The sequence below is a fragment of the Emydura macquarii genome, unplaced genomic scaffold, assembly GCF_026122565.2.
Source record: "Emydura macquarii macquarii isolate MOO-44397 ecotype Brisbane River unplaced genomic scaffold, CSIRO-AGI_Emac_v2 contig_2676, whole genome shotgun sequence".
NCBI classification, from domain to species: Eukaryota; Metazoa; Chordata; order Testudines; family Chelidae; genus Emydura; species Emydura macquarii.
The window spans coordinates 3,000,483-3,021,670 of NW_027132813.1; the positions used below are offsets into that span (position 1 = coordinate 3,000,483).

General features: G+C 40.1%; 1 protein-coding gene across 1 annotated transcript in view; it reads left to right on the forward strand.

Moving 5' to 3' along the window:
- The window catches only part of DNAH8 (dynein axonemal heavy chain 8), a 563,218-nt gene that overhangs the window by 386,116 nt on the left and 155,914 nt on the right, over nt 1-21,188 (forward strand). The window contains exons 54-55 of the mRNA XM_067565373.1: nt 5,735-5,877; nt 11,782-11,916. Of these exons, the coding sequence (XP_067421474.1) occupies nt 5,735-5,877; nt 11,782-11,916 (278 nt within the window). The remainder of the gene's footprint in view (nt 1-5,734; nt 5,878-11,781; nt 11,917-21,188) is intronic.

Consider the following 21,188-nt stretch of genomic DNA (forward strand, 5'->3'; position numbering starts at 1 on the left):
TATGTGGACAACACATCTTGAAGAACAACAGTTACTGTACAGATAAGTAGCTGTTTTTTCACAATTAGATTTTCTTACATAATACTATTATTTGTTCTTTTGTTTTTTTAAGCACCAACAATAAGCTTTACAAATTATAGGACACAGAATACAGACAGTCACTTCCACAAAGTGTATATAGTTTAACTAAGATAGAAATAGAGTAGGCATGACACTATACAAATGACTTAAAGTTTGTGTATCTCTTTCAATACACCACGGTATCATTCAATCTGTCATCAGCCCCTAAGAGTTTACGAGGACCCTCACAGTGGTCATAACTAAACTTAGAGTGCAGGGCCTACACTTATACCCATTTCATTGTAATTAGAGCTATATTTGTACAGGAAAGCAGAGAAGTGACATCCTGAATCTTGAATCTATTGCAGTCACAGAGCTATGTGATAAATCTCAAGTAAAAAATACTTCAGCCAGTGGAAAGGATAATGTGTCCTAGGGTAGAGGTGAACTCAGCCCAAAATGGAGTCATCCCAACTCAAGAAAGATTTTCCAAACTACAGGTTCAGATTGCTCAAATACATCAGAGCAAAACATCTTTTATTCAACTCTGCCTGCAGCTACCAAGCACAATAGCATTATGCATAGAAATTACTCCTAGGGCTGAGTTTCACATGAAGTCATTTCATGGGTTTCTATTGAAGACATGGGATTCCTTTCCAGTGATAAACAAAAAGTAACCAAATAATGACTGTTCAACCATTATAGTCCCAAATTATGAAGTAATACACATGGATGCACACATAGAATGAGATGGTGCTCACGGACAGAGTTTCAGGTTGTAGAAGAAAATAGGAAAGGAAGCAAGACGTACATTTTCAGGAATTATGAGCAAATAATCTCTTTCTGTTTGACTTTCAGAGAGTCATTTTGTATAACCATATGTAATACAAACTGAAAATACCATAATGGTGTCATAATCAAACAAATAATAAGGAAGCACAAGAATCAGTGCCTTAAATGAGGAATCCATACAAACAAATGGTGTACTTCTTGTCCTTAAAAACTATTCATGTTGTTCCCCCTTTTGACCCAAACAATTAGTCAATATCTGGGCCATTGGTGGGTTGTTTCATTTAGGAAGAGAAATTGATTATATAAATTATAGATTATAAAGCAGAAGAGACCACTCTGATCACTGTAGGCATAACACAAGGGGGTGCAAAAAGGGTCACAGCCCCAACCCCCAAATCTCTGTGTTCCTGAATCCCAGGGAGGGAGGAAGCAGCAGGGCAGGTGGCTGCTGGTTGAGCTCCTCTTCTACCCCACTCCTACAGCTTCAGCCTGCTGCTTCTCCTTCCCGGCTGCTGTAGTCCCATATGTTGCCTCTGCCTCCATGCTCTGACGCACCTCAGCGTGTGGTCTGCAAAGCAGACAGCAGCACTGGGACTCCAGCAGCAGAAAAGGAGAAGCAGCAGCTGTAGAATTGAGGGGAGGAAGAGTCAGACAGCCATCCTGCCGCTTCCTCCCTTCCCAGGCTTCAGGGACACAAAGAGTGCCACTGCCAGGGGGAGCTGCTGCCTCTTTGTTGCTGGGTGTCCCCACTAGAGGTATCCAGAGAAATGGGGTGGGAGGGAGTGGGTCACACAAGCCTTTAATTTGTGTGTTTTTAACGTGCCCCTCCAAAAGTGGTCAGATTTAAATTCCTGTGCACACCCCTGCACAGGCCTTAGAATTTCCCTGAATCCCTGAACTTCCTGTTTGAACTAGAGCATATTTTTTAGAAAACCATCCAATCCTGATTTAAAAATTGCCAGTGATAGAGGATCCACCTCAACCCTTTGTAAATTGTTCCAGTGATTAATTACCCTAACCATTAAAAATGTGCACCTTACTTCCAATTTAAATTTGTCTAGATTGAGCTTCTGGCCATTAGATATTTTTGTACCTTTGTCAGCTATATCAAAGAGCCCATTATCAAATTTTGTTTTCCCTATGTGAATATTAATAAACTGTGAACTAGTGACCCCTTAATATTCCTTTTGTTAAGCTAAATAAATTAAACTCATTGTGCTTTTCACTATAAGGCATGTTTTCCAATCCTTTAATCATTCTTGTGGCTCTTCTCTGGACCCTCTCCAATTTATCAACATCCTTCTTGAATTGACCACACCAGAACTGAACACAGTATTCCAGCAGTGGTCTCACCAGTGTCAAATACAGAGGTAATATAACGTCCCTACACTTAGCTAAGATTCCCCTGCTTATACATCCAATGCTCACATTACCCCTTTTTGTCACAGCATTGCACTGGAAGATCATGTTCAGGTGATTATAATATTAATAATACTGAGCTTTTATATTGCGCTTTGGTTTAGTAAATCTCAAAGCACTTCTTATCCTCCATGACTCCCACATCTTTTTCAGAATCATTGCTTTCCAGTGGAGAGTCCACCATCATGTTAGGATGGACTGAATTCTTTGTTCCTAGATTTAGAACTTTACATTTAACTATATTGAAATACATATTATTTTCTTGCACCCAGTTTACTTATTGTTTGCATGCTAGTGCCAAGCTATCCAGACTGCTCTGTATCAGTGATCTGTCCTCTTCATTATTTATCATTCCCCCAATCTTTCTGTCATCTGCACATTTTATCAGTTATGATTTGATGTTTTCTTCCAAGTCACTGGTAAAAATGTTAAATAGCAGAAGGCCAAGAATCGATCCCTTAGAGATTCCATTAGAAACATTTGTTCGATGATGATTCCCCATTTATAATTACATTTGAGATCTATAAGTTAGCCAGTTTTTAATCCATTAATGTGTGCCATGTTAACTTGTATCAGTCTAGTTTTTTAATCAAAATGTTGTGCAGCACCAACTTACATGTTTTACTGAAGTCTATTACATAAAAACTCCTTCCTTTATCATCCAAATTTGTAAAATGCATCAAAAATATATAAAGTTAGTTTGATGGGATCTATTCTCCATAAACCCATGTTGTTTGGCATTAATTCTAGTAACATTTAATTCTTTATTAATTGAGTCACGTGTCACTATTTTCCCGAGGATCAATGTAAGCCTGACAGGCCTGTAATTATCCAAATGTTCGAGCTACCCTTTTTAAACACTGGTACAACATTAGCTTTCTTCCAGTCTTCTGGAACTTCCCCTGTTCCATGACTTATGGAAAATCAGCATTAACAGTCTAGCAAGATCCTCTTTTTAAACTCTTTGATGCAAGTTATCCAGACCTACTGAGTTTAAAATGGCTAACTTTGGTAACTGCTGCTTAACATCCTCATGAGTAACTATTGGAATGAACAGTATTTAATCATCATCATATAATATGACTACAACATCTTGTTTTACTGCAAACAGAGAACAGAAATATTTATTGAACACGTTTCTTTTCTGCATTGTTATTGACAATTCTAGTATTTCCATCTAGTAGTGAAGCAATACCATTGTTAGAATTTTGTTGTTGTTGTTTGTTACTAAGGGTATGTCTACACTGACGGTGGCAAAGTCGCTGCTGTCAGATCAACCTATCTGGATCAACTGAGCGGTCAGTGAAAACCCGCTCAGTAGATCCAGAAGTTGATGCAGTAAAACCACCCCCTCAAGTGGTGTAGTGCTGCGTCGACAGGAACGCGGTTCCCATCAGCGCAGTGCAGTGAAGACGCCACGCAGAAGGGAAGCACAGCAGTTGACGGGAGTTACTCTGTGTAGCTTGCGTAACTCCCATCGACTGCCGCCAAATCGCCCGGTAAGTGTAGATCGGGGCTAATATACTTTAAAAACTCCTCCTTATTGTCCTGAAGTCTGTTGACCATAGTTTTTTTTTCTTGTGTCCCTTTGCTTCTCTTATCAATTTTCTGTAGTTCCTAGCTTCCGATTTATACTCATTACTATCAATTTCCCCTTGCTTTTATATATATGTAATAATTATTTTTATAGCTGCCTTTATTTCCTCTCTTTATCATTATTTTTTTAACCACTATGGCCTTCTCTCTCGACTGTGAGATTGTAGCTTTATACTCATTACTATCAATTTCCCCTTGCTTTTATATATATGTAATAATTATTTTTATAGCTGCCTTTATTTCCTCTCTTTATCATTATTTTTTTAACCACTATGGCCTTCTCTCTCGACTGTGAGATTGTAGCTTTTGGGATATCTAGTAAAATGTTCTTACAAATTCCCAATTGACATTAACATTTTTCTGTTTAAATTCTCTCTTCCAACTGATTTGGCTCATAATTGTTTTCAGCTTTGTGAAAATGGCCCTTTTAAAGCAGTATATATGAATTGCTGGCCTGGACTTTATCCTATCGGTACATAATAAATGTGATTAAGTCATGAATACTTGTACATAAACTATCCCTAATTTTAGTTCCGTGATCATTTCCTCTTTATCTGGCAAGACAAGGTCTAAAATAGAATTTCAATGTGTTGGATGCAACACTTTTTGAGTTAGGAAATTATCATCTATAATATTTAGGAATTCCAGAGATATTTTAGTATCATTTTATGTTTCCGTCCATGTGGATTACTTTATTATTTCAGGTTGATAATAGTCAACTAATCATTACTTTATTACCTTTTGTTCATCACCGAAGTCCCTTCCTCCCGTCTTATGGAACTATGATGCCATTTATTAATATGGCTGAAAAGTCAAGTATTTCTTTGGTAAAATACTGTTTATTTCAAAGAAAGTACATGAAGTCCCATTTCTCTGAATACAGTAGAAACAGCAGCAGTCTCAGAATCCAAGTCTGCCCTTCCACTGAGTACTGAGCCCAAAAGAAGCTCTGTCACTCAGCTTCCTCCCAGGGCCAAGCTCACAACAGCTTCTCTTGCTTTCTGCTGGCTTTCTGCTACTCACACCCACAACTGAAAACAATCTAATCCTAACCCCAGCATTTGCAGTTAGTCCCAGGGAAACCCCTCAGCCTACATATTTTAGCTCTGCATATCTTTGCCATGTGACCTAGTGCCTTGGAGAGTTGCTTTCTTTGTTTCCAGCTATTATTACATAAAATGACATTTAATTGCTCCATTCCTTGAGTCTCAAAGAGGGTTTGCTTTTAAGAAGGTCTGTGACTTTCTGTAGATCAAAGATCCTCTTGATGGCAGCCATTAACATCTTCCAGCATAAAAATATAAAAGGAAAACTGAACATGAGGGCTGATTGATTAAGCAACAAACAATAGATCTGTTGGAATAGTTCCTCAAATAGAAGGTATTCTATCAGATCTTAGACCAGTTGGGCTATGTGAGGCCCTGTCTATTGGCAACAGATAGAAATACCAAAGAACCAACTCCAGCTGCAAACTCCCATCCCAACAGTGTATGGGTCACACTTCAAAATGTAGCATTTTAAAAGTTATTCTTTTCTCCCATCATAACTTCAAGTTGCTACACCAAGAAGGAGTTGGTGTAGCTCACCATCTGCTTTTACTTTGTGGAGAGAAGTGGAATAAGTATGAAGCCTCCCTACACACCCTGCATTTCCTTGTCTTCTTGGTAAGAGGCATGGAAGAGAAAAGCTTCTCTTTGAGTCTGACAGCCTCACTCCTCAGATAGTTTCTTCTGCTACCGAACCACATGTTGTTGAGCTGTCCTTGGGTCCACTGCAGAGAGGAGAAAAAATATTTTGACTAGTGAAGCTACTAAATACAGACAGAGAATTATTAAGTACTATATTTTCCATTCGTTGCTCTTTTTAGGTGACTGGCAACACTGGAATAAAAGAGTTCAGGAATATGTCTATCCAACAGATAGCGTCCCAGACTATGCATCTATTCTGGTTCCAAATGTAGACAATGTCAGAACTCAGTTTTTGGTAGAAACAATTGCAAAGCAACACAAAGTAAGTATGCTATTTCTTACTTAATTGCAAAGGTAGTGTATGAGGTAATGGAAAGAGGCTTCCTGTCATAAAACAGGAATGTGACAATCCCTCTTTATATTCTCAGTCTACTCAGATTCAATCAGATTGCACATTTATTTATTTTTACTTACATTATTTATTTTCATTATCTAAAAATTTGCCCCTCACAAATATCTGTGGGTCCATATAAAACACTTAAAAAAAACCTCATTGTTAAATAGATCAATAGAATTAGTCATACACAAAAACATAAATATAATCCAAATAACTCTCCCTTTTTCCTTTCAGGAAAAAGACTAGGAAAGATACTTACATAATTTCCTGAGTATCAACAGACTTAGGCGAATTGGGAAGGTGGATTTCAGAGTAAATGGCCATCTGCTAAAACACACTGCCAACAGCCTTGTTGTATGAGGTTCTTTCAACAGGAAAGCAATAGCTGATCCCAACTGTCATAAAAGTACAAGGGATAACACTTGTCCAAGCAAACAAAAAGGTATTACAGAATTTAGTACCTGAAGCAAACCACCAGATTTATCCCAAAATCAGTGGCAGATTACTGTGAAACAAACTGTGCAGTGGCATGGAGCCCTCCAACAACAGGGGGCCCAAAATTCAGGACAAATCTGACAAATGACTGAACTTAATAAGCATTGCAAGTCACAAAGCAGTCCAGGCTTTTTGCAGTCTGTGAAATTATTCTACAAACTGTGCTCTAAATGTGGTTTTTTGAAGTAGTTTAGCAAAGAATTTGCGTCGCCATTTTTTCACTGTCTAGGCAATAGCATAACAACAACTAAGGGAAATCATCATTTGCCAGTCAAAGTCTGTCTGCTTGACCAATTATCCAATTGAACAAAAGCACTCTCCCCTGCACTTTGCATCAAAGCCCGTGATTTGTCACTAGTATGTAATGGTTCAAAATCCCATTTTTACACAGCCTGATAAAAATACAGGATTAACTGCATTAAAACTAATTGGGTGGTCCACGACCCACCCAGACTCACCCAGGGCTACTCCCCTGCTCTTTCAGACATTTGTAATATGCCTAAACTCAAGGTCGATTTTTTAGCAATAATGAAACAACACTATGAGTCTGGTAGTCAAAAACGCAAGAAATTGGAGGCAAGGCAAGAAGACAAAGCTAAGCAAAAAGATAGTTTGTCATCTTATTTTAAAAAGCTTGAAATATTGAACAGTGGACATTCATCAAAAAGTATGGGCGAGGATACATCTGAATTATCTGATCACTTGCCAAGTTGTGGAAATACTACAACGACTGCAAAAGTTGATCAAGTGGACTCTGAAGTGATAATGGAACTACAAAATAATGGTAATTTTGTCCAAGTGAAGGAAGAAACCTACCCTGAAGACATTACATTATGGCCAAAATCTGTTTCACTGGATATGATAGAATATTTCTTAGGCTACATTTACACTGACTGCGGCAAAATCGCCACCGCCAGATCGATCTTTCAGGATCGATTGAGCAGTCAGTGAGACCCGCTCAATCAATAAGGAAGTCGACTGAATAAGTCCACCCCCTCAAACTATGCGTAGTTTGCGTAACTCCTGTCGACTGCCGCCGAATCGCGCGGTCAGTGTGAACCAGCCCTTAGTAAATAAATAAAAAATGTAGGTAATATGGAAAATTTGAGAGAAGAGCATGAGGTTGGAGGATGAAAGCAATTTAGAGGTCTTCCTGAGTCCCATTTTCTGAGGATGAAGAAGAATGGGATGATAGAAATGAGAATTTGGTTGATTTTTTTGGAAACCACTAAAGCAGTTTACTGTTATGTTTGCAAATTATTCCCTGACCATAGTTAAGGAAAACAAACGTTCGTCGACAGGCATTCTAATTGAAGAAAAGATGCAGGAGATATTGCTGATATGAAACTTCCAAAGCTCATATTAATGCTATGTGTAAGTTTGTTTAAAGGTGTAAATTATCTGGAAGAATTGATTCTGTGTTATTGGCTCAGTTTCAAAAGGAGTGTTCTTATTGGAGGAAAGTGCTGAGACGTGTTGTTGCCACGATTAAACTGCTGTCTTCTTTGGGACTACTTCTAAGAAGACATGATGTGTCATCATTGTCAAATTGAAAAGGTAATTTTTTAACCTGCCTTGAATATCTTAGTGAATGTGACAATTTCCTCAAAGAACATTTGAAAAATTATCCGTATTGTGGCTCAGGGAAGATCAACTTCTTAACGCACCAAACCTATGATGAATTCATCACTATAATGGCAGAGCAGCTGAGAAGCCAATTCACTGATGAAGTAAAGGATGTCAAATAATATTCCATAACAATCAATTCAACACCAGATGTGAGTCATGTAGACCAACTAACATTAATTTAAAGATATGTGACTGGTAATGGTGAAGTTGTAGAGCGATTTCTTTGTTTTGTCCCACTAAAATCCCACACTTCTGCATGTCTAGAGATAACTGTTTCGGAAATCATTGCAAATATGGCAGGAAAATACTCAAGTCTACAGCCAAGATTGAAAAATGCAAGCCCCTCTGCTTTATTCATATCATGTTCCAGACATTCCTTGAATTTAATCTGCAACGCTGCAGCTGAATCTTGTGAAGGAGCTACAAATTTTTTTGACTTAGTTCAAAACATGTATGCCTTTTTGTTGGTTTCCATGCAATGGTGGAGTATGCTACAATCATGCTTGGAGCAGGCAAATGTAAAATATTTGACAGTTAAAAGAATTTGTGACACCACGTGTGAGTTATGATGATATAAAGTAAACCTTACTAGACATAGCCATATCAAATTCTGAAAAATCGTGTGCAAAAACTGAAGCAAAATCCTTAGCAGAAAAGTTTGAAAAGTATGATATTGCTGTTTTTACTCATTTGTGGAACCGTTTCCTTCATGGAATTAATGCCGTCAGCAAATTGCTGCAAAAGGTTGATACAAATCTATTGAATGCTGCACAATTGTTAGCGTTAGTTAAAGGTTTTGTCATGGAAGTTCAAAATGACTATAGATTGCTGGAAGCAGAGGCACTAACATTAACAGAAAATATAGGTTTCTCTGATATATCTGATGAGAAGCGTAAAAAAAGCAGGAAGTTATTTTTTGATGAAACTAGAGACAATTAAATCAATTTAAAAGTGAAAGAGAAGATCGTCGTTGAGACCTTCAGTGTTATTTGTGACACAATAATAGTGCAACTGCAGAGTAGAGGTGAATCTCTAAGGAAAACTGCTGATTTATTTAGCATGTTTTTTGACAGAAGTATGGACAAAAATGCTAAAAGCCACTACAGTGAGAAATAGTGAATTCTACCAAAAGGGCATAGACAAATCTTTTTGAAGATGAAGTGAAACATTTCATTCATTTTATCGAAAATGATGAGGTTTGTGCTTTGAGATCACCAGTTGGTTTGTATAGACTTGTATGTGATGGTTTTCAGGAAAGCTTTCCAAATGTAGAAACCATTCGGAAAATATTTTTAACTATACCTGTCACAAATGCTTCTGGTGAACGGTCTTTTACTGTATTGAAACAAGTTAAAAATTATTTGCAAAATATGATGAGTCAGTAACATTTCACAGGTTTGGCAATATTGACAATTGAAAGTGCCTCTTTACAAAATATTACTTACGCTGACTTAATTGATGATTTTGTAAAGAAAAAGTGTAGAAAAAAGCTTCTCTGATTAATTTTTTTTTTCAAATCCAATAAGTTTCTTCAAAGGAAGTTAACTTTTATTGTTCCATTCATGACTCAACTATACTTTTTCTTTTTACACATTTTTCACGTTAGCGTATTGCAAATACAAGCTTTTATCTAGACCAGAAGTTCTCAAACTATAGCCCAAGAACTCCATTCAGATGGACCGAGGAAAGGTTATTAAGTTTTTTTTAATAAAGCGCTCTTATCCAAAGCACTTCACAATAATTAGCTAACGGTACAAACAACATTTGGAAAGATCATTAAGTGGTCCTCTGAGACCCTCAGCAATTTTCAAGTGGTCTGTGAAAAATAGTTAGACTACAAAAACAATCAAGATACCTCACTGTATTTTTAATTACTTCCTATTACTTATAATATAGGAGGAGGATGAAGAAAAAAAGAATGAAAAACCTGGGGGAGGAAGGGGAGATAAGAGAGAATGTTCTTTTTCTTGGCTGATTCCCAAGGGGGGGATCGCAAAAATGAAGCTGTGCACAGGGCCCCCCTAATTCTAAATCCGCCACTGCCCAAAGTTGAATGCAATGGGTGTCTCCCTTGGTAAAAGTAGAAAGGAGTGTCCTGTGGTTAAAGCAGTGGACTGTGACTTAGCAGATAGGGGTACAGTTCTTGACTCTGCCTCAGAATTTCCATATAACCCAAGGCAAATCACTTAATCTCTTTGTGCCTTAATTCCCCATATGCAAAATGAGGATAATAATCTTTCCTTCCTGCATCTTTTGTTTGTTTTGTCTGTTAGTTTGAAAGCTCTTTAAGAAAGAGATTCGCTCTTCCTAGGTGTTTGTACAGTGTGAAGCATAGTAGGACCCCCATCTCTAAGCATTATAACAGATAATAATGGTGATCCCTTCAAAAAGGGATTTTTACAGTCCAGCATCTCCCACAGTTCTGTGATGCATAGGCTGTCCCTTTTGTCTGCAGTTGCAGGAAGTATTTTAGCATTGCAGTATGTCCCTGGGATTAGCCATTCCCCCATGTCAAGCAGCCCACCAGTTCTCCTGCCTCCACAGCAACAGTCAGTGGCGGTTTTCTTTGCTCCCAAACTTTTTTGCCAACTTTGATTTTATTATGTTTTCAGGCAGTGGTGAGCAACTTAAAATTGCTCTTCTTCCTCATCTTCTTCCTTCTTTGGATCAGTTAATTAGCAGCATGAGGTTCAGCCACCTGGATTCACTGCTGCAACACCTCCCCTGCACGTACCAGGCTAAGCCAAAACAATGTTCTAAATGTGAGGCAGCTTTTACAGGCTTTCAAAGAGTGAAATTATGTCCTACTTATTTCAGTCAGCTGATTTTCTCAGTGCCAGGGCATGGGGCTCACAGCTGGATGGGCATGTTGAATCGTCCCCTTCCCTGTGGAGCAGCAACTCCAACACTGAAAAGCCTGATCAGGAACTTCTGAGCATTTCAGGAAGAAAGTCTAATGATGAGAACGACATCGTCTGGCCAGCTCAGGATGGAAGTCCCACAAAATGCCTGTGGCAGAAGGACAAGCCCAACTAAAGTTTCTTACACATACATACTAAAGAAGGTTCTCAGCTCCCTGGGGAAAGAAGCAGGCCTCCTACCCAAGTCTCATTTTTCCTACTATGAATTGGGATTAATTATGAAGAGACCCCATCCCATAAGCAGTGGGACTTGGAGCCAGACAGGGACATATCTAGAGGTCCTTGATAAAAAGCACTACAAGAGACCCCACCTCGCAGGGACCTCTTCAAAACAGGGAAAAAGCGCTTAAAACACAGGAAGCACAAAAAGGGAACAAAATCATATAAATACTCTAAGCAATATTTATTCTCTGACTCAGACTACTTCTACTGACAAGCCCACTTTAAGGAGGCTTTTGCAGCAAATATGTCAGAAAATATGGGATAAACTGAGATTACTTGATAAAGTTTGTAGAACTTTCTCCAGTATCCTTTTCACTTCATTCCTTCTCTCTAACATCCGAACTTCAGTAATTAATTTGTGTCAGGGAAACTGGAAGGGATAGAAATAGAAATAGTCAATACACACAATAACACAGACAGCCCAAAAGCATAATTACATTACTAAATCAATACAATAGTTTATTATTTTAAAATATCCTTTGCTTTAAAATAATTGTCAATGTAGTAAGTTATTTAATTAGCAGTTTTGATAATATCCATCTTTTTATAATTTTTATTACAGGCAGTTTTGCTCACAGGAGAACAGGGAACTGCAAAGACTGTAATGATTAAAAGTTATTTGAAAAAATATGATCCTGAAGAACATTTGTCAAAATGTTTAAACTTTTCCTCTGCCACAGAACCATTTATGTTTCAGGTAAAATCATAGATCTTACACAGTACTACTGTATTTTTTGCTTGTATGAATATTTAAAATGTACTTTAAAGTTCTGATGATAAAGGCTGGGCTTTTAAAAATATCCTAAATGATTTAGGAACACAAGCCTATTGACTTATTCTGTGGGAATTATTTTGGGGAAGTTCTATGGTCTGTGTTGTATAGGAGGTCAGACTACATGAGCACAATGAGCCCTTCTGTCCTTGGAATCTATGAAAGTCAATGGGTCTTATTCTCCTAAATCACTTAGACACTTTAGACAATTCCACAGCAAATCACTTTTAAAGATTAGTAAATACAGTAAATAGTTAATTCTGCTGCACAGATTTGCTCATTCTTCATGAATGGGCTGTGGAACTCTGCAACTGCTGTTTTCGCTAGGGGCTCCAAGACTAAGTCCTGTCCCTCACCTCAGATCACTAGAAAATCCTATAGAAAAACTTGATGGTTTAGTTTCTTCCAGGCACTTCGTTTTCTAGCTTTAATTTATGTTTGTATAGTAATGATCTAACTTCAACCATTAGCTCTTCTCTCCTTTTCCTCACTTGAGGAATCAATAGAGCATTGAGACGCTAATCCTGTGGGTCCTCTGGTGCAACACTACTCTAGCAGACTCTTTCTGTTTCCAATCATTGCTGCAGATAAACCATGGAAGCATCAAATCAGATTTAACAGGTACTATAGGGAGCATTTCAGGTGCTCAAGAGGGCAAGTTATGCCATGCTGCTAGGGAAGCCCTGACACTTGCTCTGCCAGGGCAACCGCCAAGTTGAATTAGCTAACTGGTGCTTTGGTCTCCTTGCTCAAAGCAGTGACACCATGGTGGAAAGCCTCAAATAGGAGCAAGGATTCCTCTTTCAAGGGTTTTTGAATGGAAGGGGATGCCAAACAGCCTGCTCAAGGGGTAAGTCTTGCAAACTCCGCAGGCTCTGGGTCCCAAAAAGGCAAAATTAAGCACCCTCTTTTAAAAACCTAATTCATAACTTTAATGAGAAAATCATATAAAAATCAGGGTTTAGACCTTTTCTTCTTTACTTTTCCCACTAATGGGAATTATGTATAACTCATTCTCAGTCTGATGTACCCATCCTCACTCAGCCAGGGGCTTAGAATCTTAGAGGAGTGAAGGGTCTCTTCTCTGCCTTTCCCCCTTTCTGAGAAAAGCCCCAAATGGTACTTTGGGGCTTTTGCTTTATACTAGGGGAACTTTCCTAAAGTTCTCAAATGGATGCTGACTATCTTGGAGATGAGGAAGACAGGCATTCTTTCACATTCCCAGGTCTATTCCCACAATCAGGATCTACACTCCAGTGACTTTGCTCAGTTGAATAGTCTGCAAACCATTATAATGGTGACATGTGAGTGCCTAGAGCTTTGTTCAGTATTATTTACATAAAAAATAAATATAAAAAATATATACTACCCTCCTTGGAAAAAACAAACACGAATAACTCCCCCTCTTTCCTTGCAACAAGGATGCAGTGACCCATAAAGAACTTAGTAATAAAAAATAAAATAGACATCATTCCTCCTTCCTGATGTAGCTCTTCTCTTGAGAAAGTAAGCAACCTGAATTGGACCATGACCACTACACCTGCACACTCAGGAGGTTCCTTCAACTCAAGACTGTAATACCATAGATGGGAAGACAAGACTCTCAATTGGAGCAGGGAGACTGAACCCTGGATCTCCCATCTCCCACGTGGGTGCCTTAGCCACCAGGCTATAGAATCATTCTCTCTCTTGCTCTTTTTTTTCTTTTTGTCCAATGACTCTTTAAATAATTATTGAAATTGTAACAGCTCCATCAGAAGAGACTGAGGAAAACCCACATTAAAATATCCCATAGTGCAGTAGCTAGGGCATTCTCCTGACATGTGAGAGAGATCCCTATTTAAATCTTTTCTCACTCTTAGGTAGAATGGAAATGGAACCTGGCTCTCCTACATCCCCAGTGAATGCTCTAGTGATTAGGCTAACCATCATAAGGTGAGCACTACCTCCTCTTCTGCCCAGATTTTGAACAGGACCTGATCCAATAGGTGTGATCAGAGGCTGCATACCAGATTGGGTCCCAGAGGCTCCTCCACCTATCGTTCCCTGCTTTGTGGATTGCAGGAGATAGACCTCTGGAATGAAGCAGCAGTGTTCAAGCGTAGAGGCAGAAATTTAGGGCCTATGGAACTTTTACCCTGAAAATTTAGGCACTGGGGAAGTTTAGGCACCTATAGGGTTAGACAGCAGCTTCATGGGATTTTTGTGGTTCGCAGTGAGCCTAAAATGGGATTATGTGCCTAAATCTGGGGTGTAGGTGCATAAGTACTTTTGTGGATCTGAGCTAAGGTCTCAAAGCTAAGAGGAAATATCTTCCCCATGAAGCAAAATTAAATATAGGGGTTTGCATATGGGAACTAACTAATTATTAACTAACTATCATATATTATGGGAACTAACTTAGGTACCTAAATTTCATGCAGCAGTAACTCCAGCACTGAAATACATAGTTAACCCTTCAGAAGGGACTTATTTCAAAACGATCTGGAGAGATCTTAAGAGGGAGGGCACTCTACAGAAATGATTGGCCATTGAGGTAAAAAATGTTCCTTGTATATGTCAGGAAAGTCCACCTGGTGACAAGTAAGTGGTTCACTGGATATGATCATTTTGAGTACAAGCAGTCTTGGATTGTTGAATCTTGGATGCTGGACAGCTCATTGCAGTGGTGTATAAAATATTTTTTGCAATCTTTCCTGGGGCTTAATGTGATTTACTGCAAGAGCAATGGCTTCTAACTCAATGACATTAAGCAAGCTGTGTCTACACCCATGAATGGCAGGCAATCATCCCAAACAGATACCCTGCACTTTGAAATTTACAAGTGAAAGGTTATTTGGGGAAAAAAACCTTGGGGAAAGTAGTAGCCGAAAATACATAGAAGCCTTAATCCTCACTATAAAATTCAGCATAGCAATCAATTAGTCCCTGCTAACACCAAATGTATTCAAGAAGAGACTCTGCCCCAGCAGAGTGAAAAATCTGGAGCAGAAGCTCCCAATGGAGACTCAGACAGACTTTCTTCCCAGTCCAACAAATCTGCAGCATGACAAATCATGCAGCTTCTTATTCCTATATATGACTCTTACTTATGGTCTATCCTGTGCATCCAGAGTCTTACGAAACATCTAGTAAAAGTCACAGTAAGGCTGTCATTCATGGACAACATCCCAATCCCTTATCTAGATAAACAGACCCACTCAAAGCTAGCCAGATGTTGAAAATTCTTCAGATCCATGGTTATTAAAAATCAAGAACATTTTTACTCCAGTGCAGACAATTGCTAACCCAGGGGTTTGAAATAGGCATGGCTCTAGCCAGTATTTTATCACCTAGGGGAAGATTTCCAAAAATCCAGAACTCGATTGTATCAATGGTTTAAAGGCAGCCATCATGCACAGCCCAATATCTCTTATGGCTAGGATTGTTCATGCCATACATTGATGTTTCCTCTTTGGCATGACTTCATATAACATCTGTACAGAAATTATTTTTCAGGAGATATAACCACTCACTAGAGGCAATGCAGATTGTAACTGAAGTAGAGCTGGGTGAAGTTTTTGATACAAAACTTTTTTTCAATGACAAATGCAAGTTTGATAATATCAAAATGCTTCACAAATTTTTGTCAGTTTAACTCTTTCCCCTCCTTCTCCTCTAAGCATAAAGCAGCATGGTAGTTTCAGCAGCATGGTAGTTTTAGCCTTGTGAATCCATCATTGCAGCACCTCCCTGCCAGAATTTGTCTGCTACCCTCAGGCATGGCCAAGCTTTCCCTCAAACACCGAGCTTAATCAAAGTGATGATCGGTATGAAAAGCAGTGTTTACAGGATCTTTGGAGAGTAGATTTTTCCCTGCCTGTTCACAGCCAGCCCATGCACTGCCAAGGCACAGAGCTGAGAGTTGGACAGGTATGTCAGAACCCCATCCCCCTAGAAGACATGACTCTAATGCAGAAACACCTGATGAGGAGGTTCTGTGGATCTTGGAGAGAGGATCTAAGGATGAGGAGGAAACATCTGGCCAACACAAGGAAATAGTCTTGTGGCAGAACTGGACTGGAAGAAAGAAGGAGGCAAGTAGTGGAGTTGGAGACAAACTGGACTCAGAAGCCAGAGTCTAGGATTCATAGCAAGGCAAAGTCTGGAGTGGAAGCAAGCAGGTGGTCTGTGTTGTTGCTCACACAGCTCCCCATGAGGGCTTCTTTAGCTTGATCTATAGATTATGTATTCATTATTTTGATTACTTAAAAATTATTATGTATTCATTCTTTTGGTTACTTAAGAATTTTCACTTTGAGTGTTGTCCCAAGATCAGGCCCAGTATTATTCTAATTATTATATAGTTGGGAACCCCAATGTACACAGTTGCAACACTCAGACTATAGGAACTCTTCCATATTTACAAATAGTTTATTAACATATTTAGAACAGTCACAAATATCCCAACTCAGTAGACAGAGATACTACAGAATGTACATTTGCACATCCACATACTCACACCATTTCCTGCAAAACAATCTGAAATGTTAGCCATCATCTTCCTCATCACCATCACCTTCTCCCTCATCACCAGTGGCCATCATTCTGGCCACTCCTAAGAGTTATATGTCTTTCTGCTACTGCCCCGAGCCTGGGATGCAACTTTTATAATATGCTACACTGATGCCACTATATCTGATGCATATTCAGTAGGAGTTTTCTCCCTTTTCTTTATTTGCATTTTGTCATCTTACTAATGTTGGAGTGTCCTTCTCCTATAGGTTAGTATATCAATGATCTCAATTTATTATCATATATGTCAGTTTGTTATCATGACCCTCTCATGATTAGGTATCTGCGGCTGTAGCTCATGTACCTGTTATGTATGTTAATTCATTGCTATGACGCTCTTGTAGTTGGGTCATGTTACTGTGGTCAGAAATTCCCCTTAAATATTCTATTTTTCTTCAAGTAGTGTCCCTGTGGGTGCTCCATTTTAGGGGTCAGTGCGTCCCTGCATCGTCACTCGGAGATTTTTGCTAGCAGTGCTCGTCCGGGTCATGCATGCACTGTACCAGCCTCATGGTGCCACTGGTGCCCTTTTCAGCATGCGTAACCTGGCCCCCCTCAGTTCCTTCTCAACCATCCATGGTCAAAGACAGAGCCTCTAGCAGTTCCTCACAGTTCGTCCAAAATATCCTTCTAGTTAGTTCTTTGTAGGCATTTAGTCAGTTTTCCCTCAATTTTAACTTAGTTTTTACCCTAGTTACCTGTTTAAAAAAAAATTTATACTTATCCTTAGATTAGTTAGTTTTTTCCTTACCGATTCAGGCATCATGCTGGGCTCTCCTAGCTTTAGATGCTGCTTCTCATGCAGGGATGCAGTGCCAGTGTCTGACAGGCATGCTGAATGCATCAGATACCTGGGAGAGGTACATATATCTCAGAAATGTTCCCACTGCAAAAATCTAAAATTGAGAGCCAGGCTGGACAGAGACCTCTGATTGAAGCTAATTCTAATGGAGAGATCTCTTAGACCTACCTTCAACCCTGGTCAGGAAAAACTGGTCTCACAACATAAGACCACCAGGAAAAGGAACTTAACCTCACCTGGCATCAAGCACAAGAAAAGAAAATCACCGACCCCGGTGGCTAAACAACCAAGTACCAAAGAGGCTACAGGTTCCTCAGGTACATTATCGAGTATGGTACCTAAAAAGCCCTCTCACTCCAGTGGAGCAGAAGGATAAATCAGGAGACCCCCACCCTGACACAGCACCAATGCATCTAACAGTCCACAAAACAACAAAAACCGTCCCGACATGGGCACTGTCAGAAATCTCGGCACCAACCAGAGTCAGAGCACCGACAACTGCCGAGTCTCATGTTCCAGCACCAACGGTGCCACTGACCTCTTCTGAACCAACCTCCGGTACTGAGAGAATCCTAGCACCAACACTGACTACACTGGCGCTGAGGAAACACATAGAGAAGTGCAGGCACCATGAATGTGAGAAGGAATTTCTAACATCCTCTACCATATCTCCATTGTATGGCACGGATACCTCTCCTGCGCATTTTTCTCAGGACAAGCCCATCTTGCCTGTATCTTTCTCACGTGATGAGGACTATGACGGAGAAAAGACGACATTCTCCCCTCAGCTATCCTCTCCTACGGGGCAGGTTGTCAAACGACATCCACACACCAAAATGCCACCACACCCATGGTTTGGGCCCCCATGATTTGCTCCCCCTGCACCTTTCCATATGCAGTGGCCAAGATCAGACACCTTGTCATTTTATTCTGCTTCCTGCAACAGACCTTCCACCTCCCATAGGCAAAGATCCAGGTCACCACCTGAGTTGGCCCCAACAGCAACTGAGCCTGTGCCATCAGAGGTCACAGAAGAGAGCACACAGAGGGAAACAACATCACCCCCCGCACAATTCATCCTCCTCCCCAGATGAGGCCATAATCTCTCCACTGCCAACCACCACTGATGACTTTTGACAATTCCAGGACTTATTCAAAAGAGTGGCTGATAATTTAGAGATCCCACTCCAAGAACTAGTTGAATCACAGCATAAGCTCCTAAAAATTTTACAAACTTCAGCCACCTCAAAAATCACTATCCCTTTGGATGATGCCCTGATGGAGCATGCCAATAACATCTGGCAAACAATGGCTACCATTCCTCCCACCTGTAAAAGGGCCAACAAAAAATATTATATATCCATCAAGGACACAAAATACCTTTTCACCCACCCACCAAAGAACTACCTGGTTGTAGAAGCTGCCAACCAGAGGAATAAACAGCAATACCAAAAGTCTACACCTCAAGACAAGGACGATAAGAGACTTGGCTACTCAGGAGAAAGGTATATACTTCAGCAACCCTGCAGTTAAGAGTTGCAAACTACGCAGTGTTGTTAGCGAATTACAATCACAATAACTACGAAAAATTATCTGAATTTATTGAACATATCTCAAACAACAAGAGGGAACAATTTCAGTCCATCATAAAGGAGGGGCAATTGGTCGCAAGGACAGCTCTATAAGCCTCCCTCAATGTGACCGATACAGCAGCCAGGACAGTTGCAGCAGTGGTGGTCATGCATAGAACTTCGTGTTTACATTCAGCGTCTTCACCCAAATAACTCAAGATCACCATCGAGGACCTCCCCTTCGATAAAAAAAAGTTGTTTGCTGAAAATACAGATGATGTGATGCACACCATGAAGGACTCTTTTGCCATGCTCCACACCCTCGGCATCTACACACCTGCCATTAGAAGAAAACCTTTTAGATACCAGCCATACAATTCCAGGTACCAATGGCACCCTCAACACAGGAGGTATGACCCGCCATGTAATAGACAATGAACCCAAAGATGCAGGCAATCGACTCAGCAGCCATCAATATCCCAGGTTGCCCCTTCTAAACCTCAGTTTAGACCTACCCGAGTTTCCAGAAAAACAGACAAACATCATCCTCTTCATCCATCGACTATAGCCTTTCTATCCATCTTGGGTGAACATCACAACAGACAAATGGGTCTTGGAGATTGTCCAATCTGAATACACTATCCCTTTCATCTCCACACCTACTACCCAAACCCCTTTCCCATTCCTCTTCAGGGACCCATCTCACGAGTACCTATTGACCCAAAAGAAGAATGGAAGTTGGAGACCAATCTTAGACCTCAGAAACCTGAACAAATGCATAAAAGTACAAAGATTCAGGATGGTCACTTTGTCTACCATAATCCCGGTGCTGAAACAAGGGGACTGGTTTGCAGCCCTCGACCTCCAAGATGCATATTTCCATGTTGCTATTCATCCTGCTCACAAGAGATTTCTCAGGTTCACTTTAGGAACCAATCATTATCAATACACAGTGCTACCCTTCGGCCTTTCTACCGCCCCAAGGGTTTTCTCCAAAATACTTGCTGTCCTCGCAGCTCACCTACACAGGAAAGGAGTCACCCTATTCCCCTACCTGGATGATTGCGTGATAAAGGCACGCAGCCAGTTACAGGCCAGGCAAGCAGTACAACTTACAATCTCACTCTTTCAAAAGCTTGGGCTGATGACAAACATCAAGAAATCCACCATAAAACCCATTCAACAAATAGAATTCATAGAGGCACACCTAGACTCCCTTTACAGCCAGCATAGCAGAGTCCTGGAAAACATTTTTCAACAATGGGGTTACCCTACAATAGATCTATTCGCCAAGACCCATCACCGCAAATGCGCTCACTTTTGTTCAAGAGTTGGGCTAGGAAGGGAGTCAAGAGGGGATGCGTTCCTCCTCAGTTGGAGCAGGGAGCTCCTTTATGCATTTCCACCCATCCCTCTAATAATCAAGGCCCTATGCAAAATAAGACAGAACAAAATGAGGGTAATAATGATAGCCCCAGTGTGGATCAGACAAGTATGGTTCACTTTCCTGATGCAGATGTCAGCCCGCACACCAATCTCTCTACTTCTCCTCAAGGATCTGCTATCCCAGAACAAGGAATGCATTCTTCACCCAGATCTGGGGAAGTTACATCTAACAGACTAGTTCCTAACTGGTTTCAGCAAGCAGAGCTAGAATGTTCAGAACTCGTTAAATATGTAGTACTAAACATAAGAAAACCTTCTACCAGAAAGACTTACCTCCAAAAATGGTGCAGATTCGCCTCCTGGTGTCAACAGAGACAGATTCTGGCCATATGCTCACCAATTGCAGCCATACTTGAAGACCTTCTCACCCTGAAGAAAACAGTGTTATCAGTTAGTTCTCTTAAATTACACCTGACATCTCTCGCAACCTTCCACAACCACATTGACGAAAACACAGTCTTCACACATCCAGTCGTGAAGAGTTTCATGTCTGGCATTCAGAACTTATACTCAGACGTTTGTCCCACATCACCGTGGGACCTGAACCTAATCCTAAAAACCATCACTAAACTGCCATTTGAACCACTAGCCACCTGTTTTCTAATGCTCTTGTCGATGAAAGTATCATTTTCAGTGGCCATAACATCAGCAAGACATTTAGGGGAACTCTGAGCACTCATGGCTCATCCACCATACACAATACTCCACAAAGTGACCCTTAGGCCTCACCCAAAATTTGTTCCCAAAGTTACGTTCCCTTTCCACCTAAATCAACCTATTCATTTACCCATCTTTTACACAAAACCACACGCCAATCCATGAGG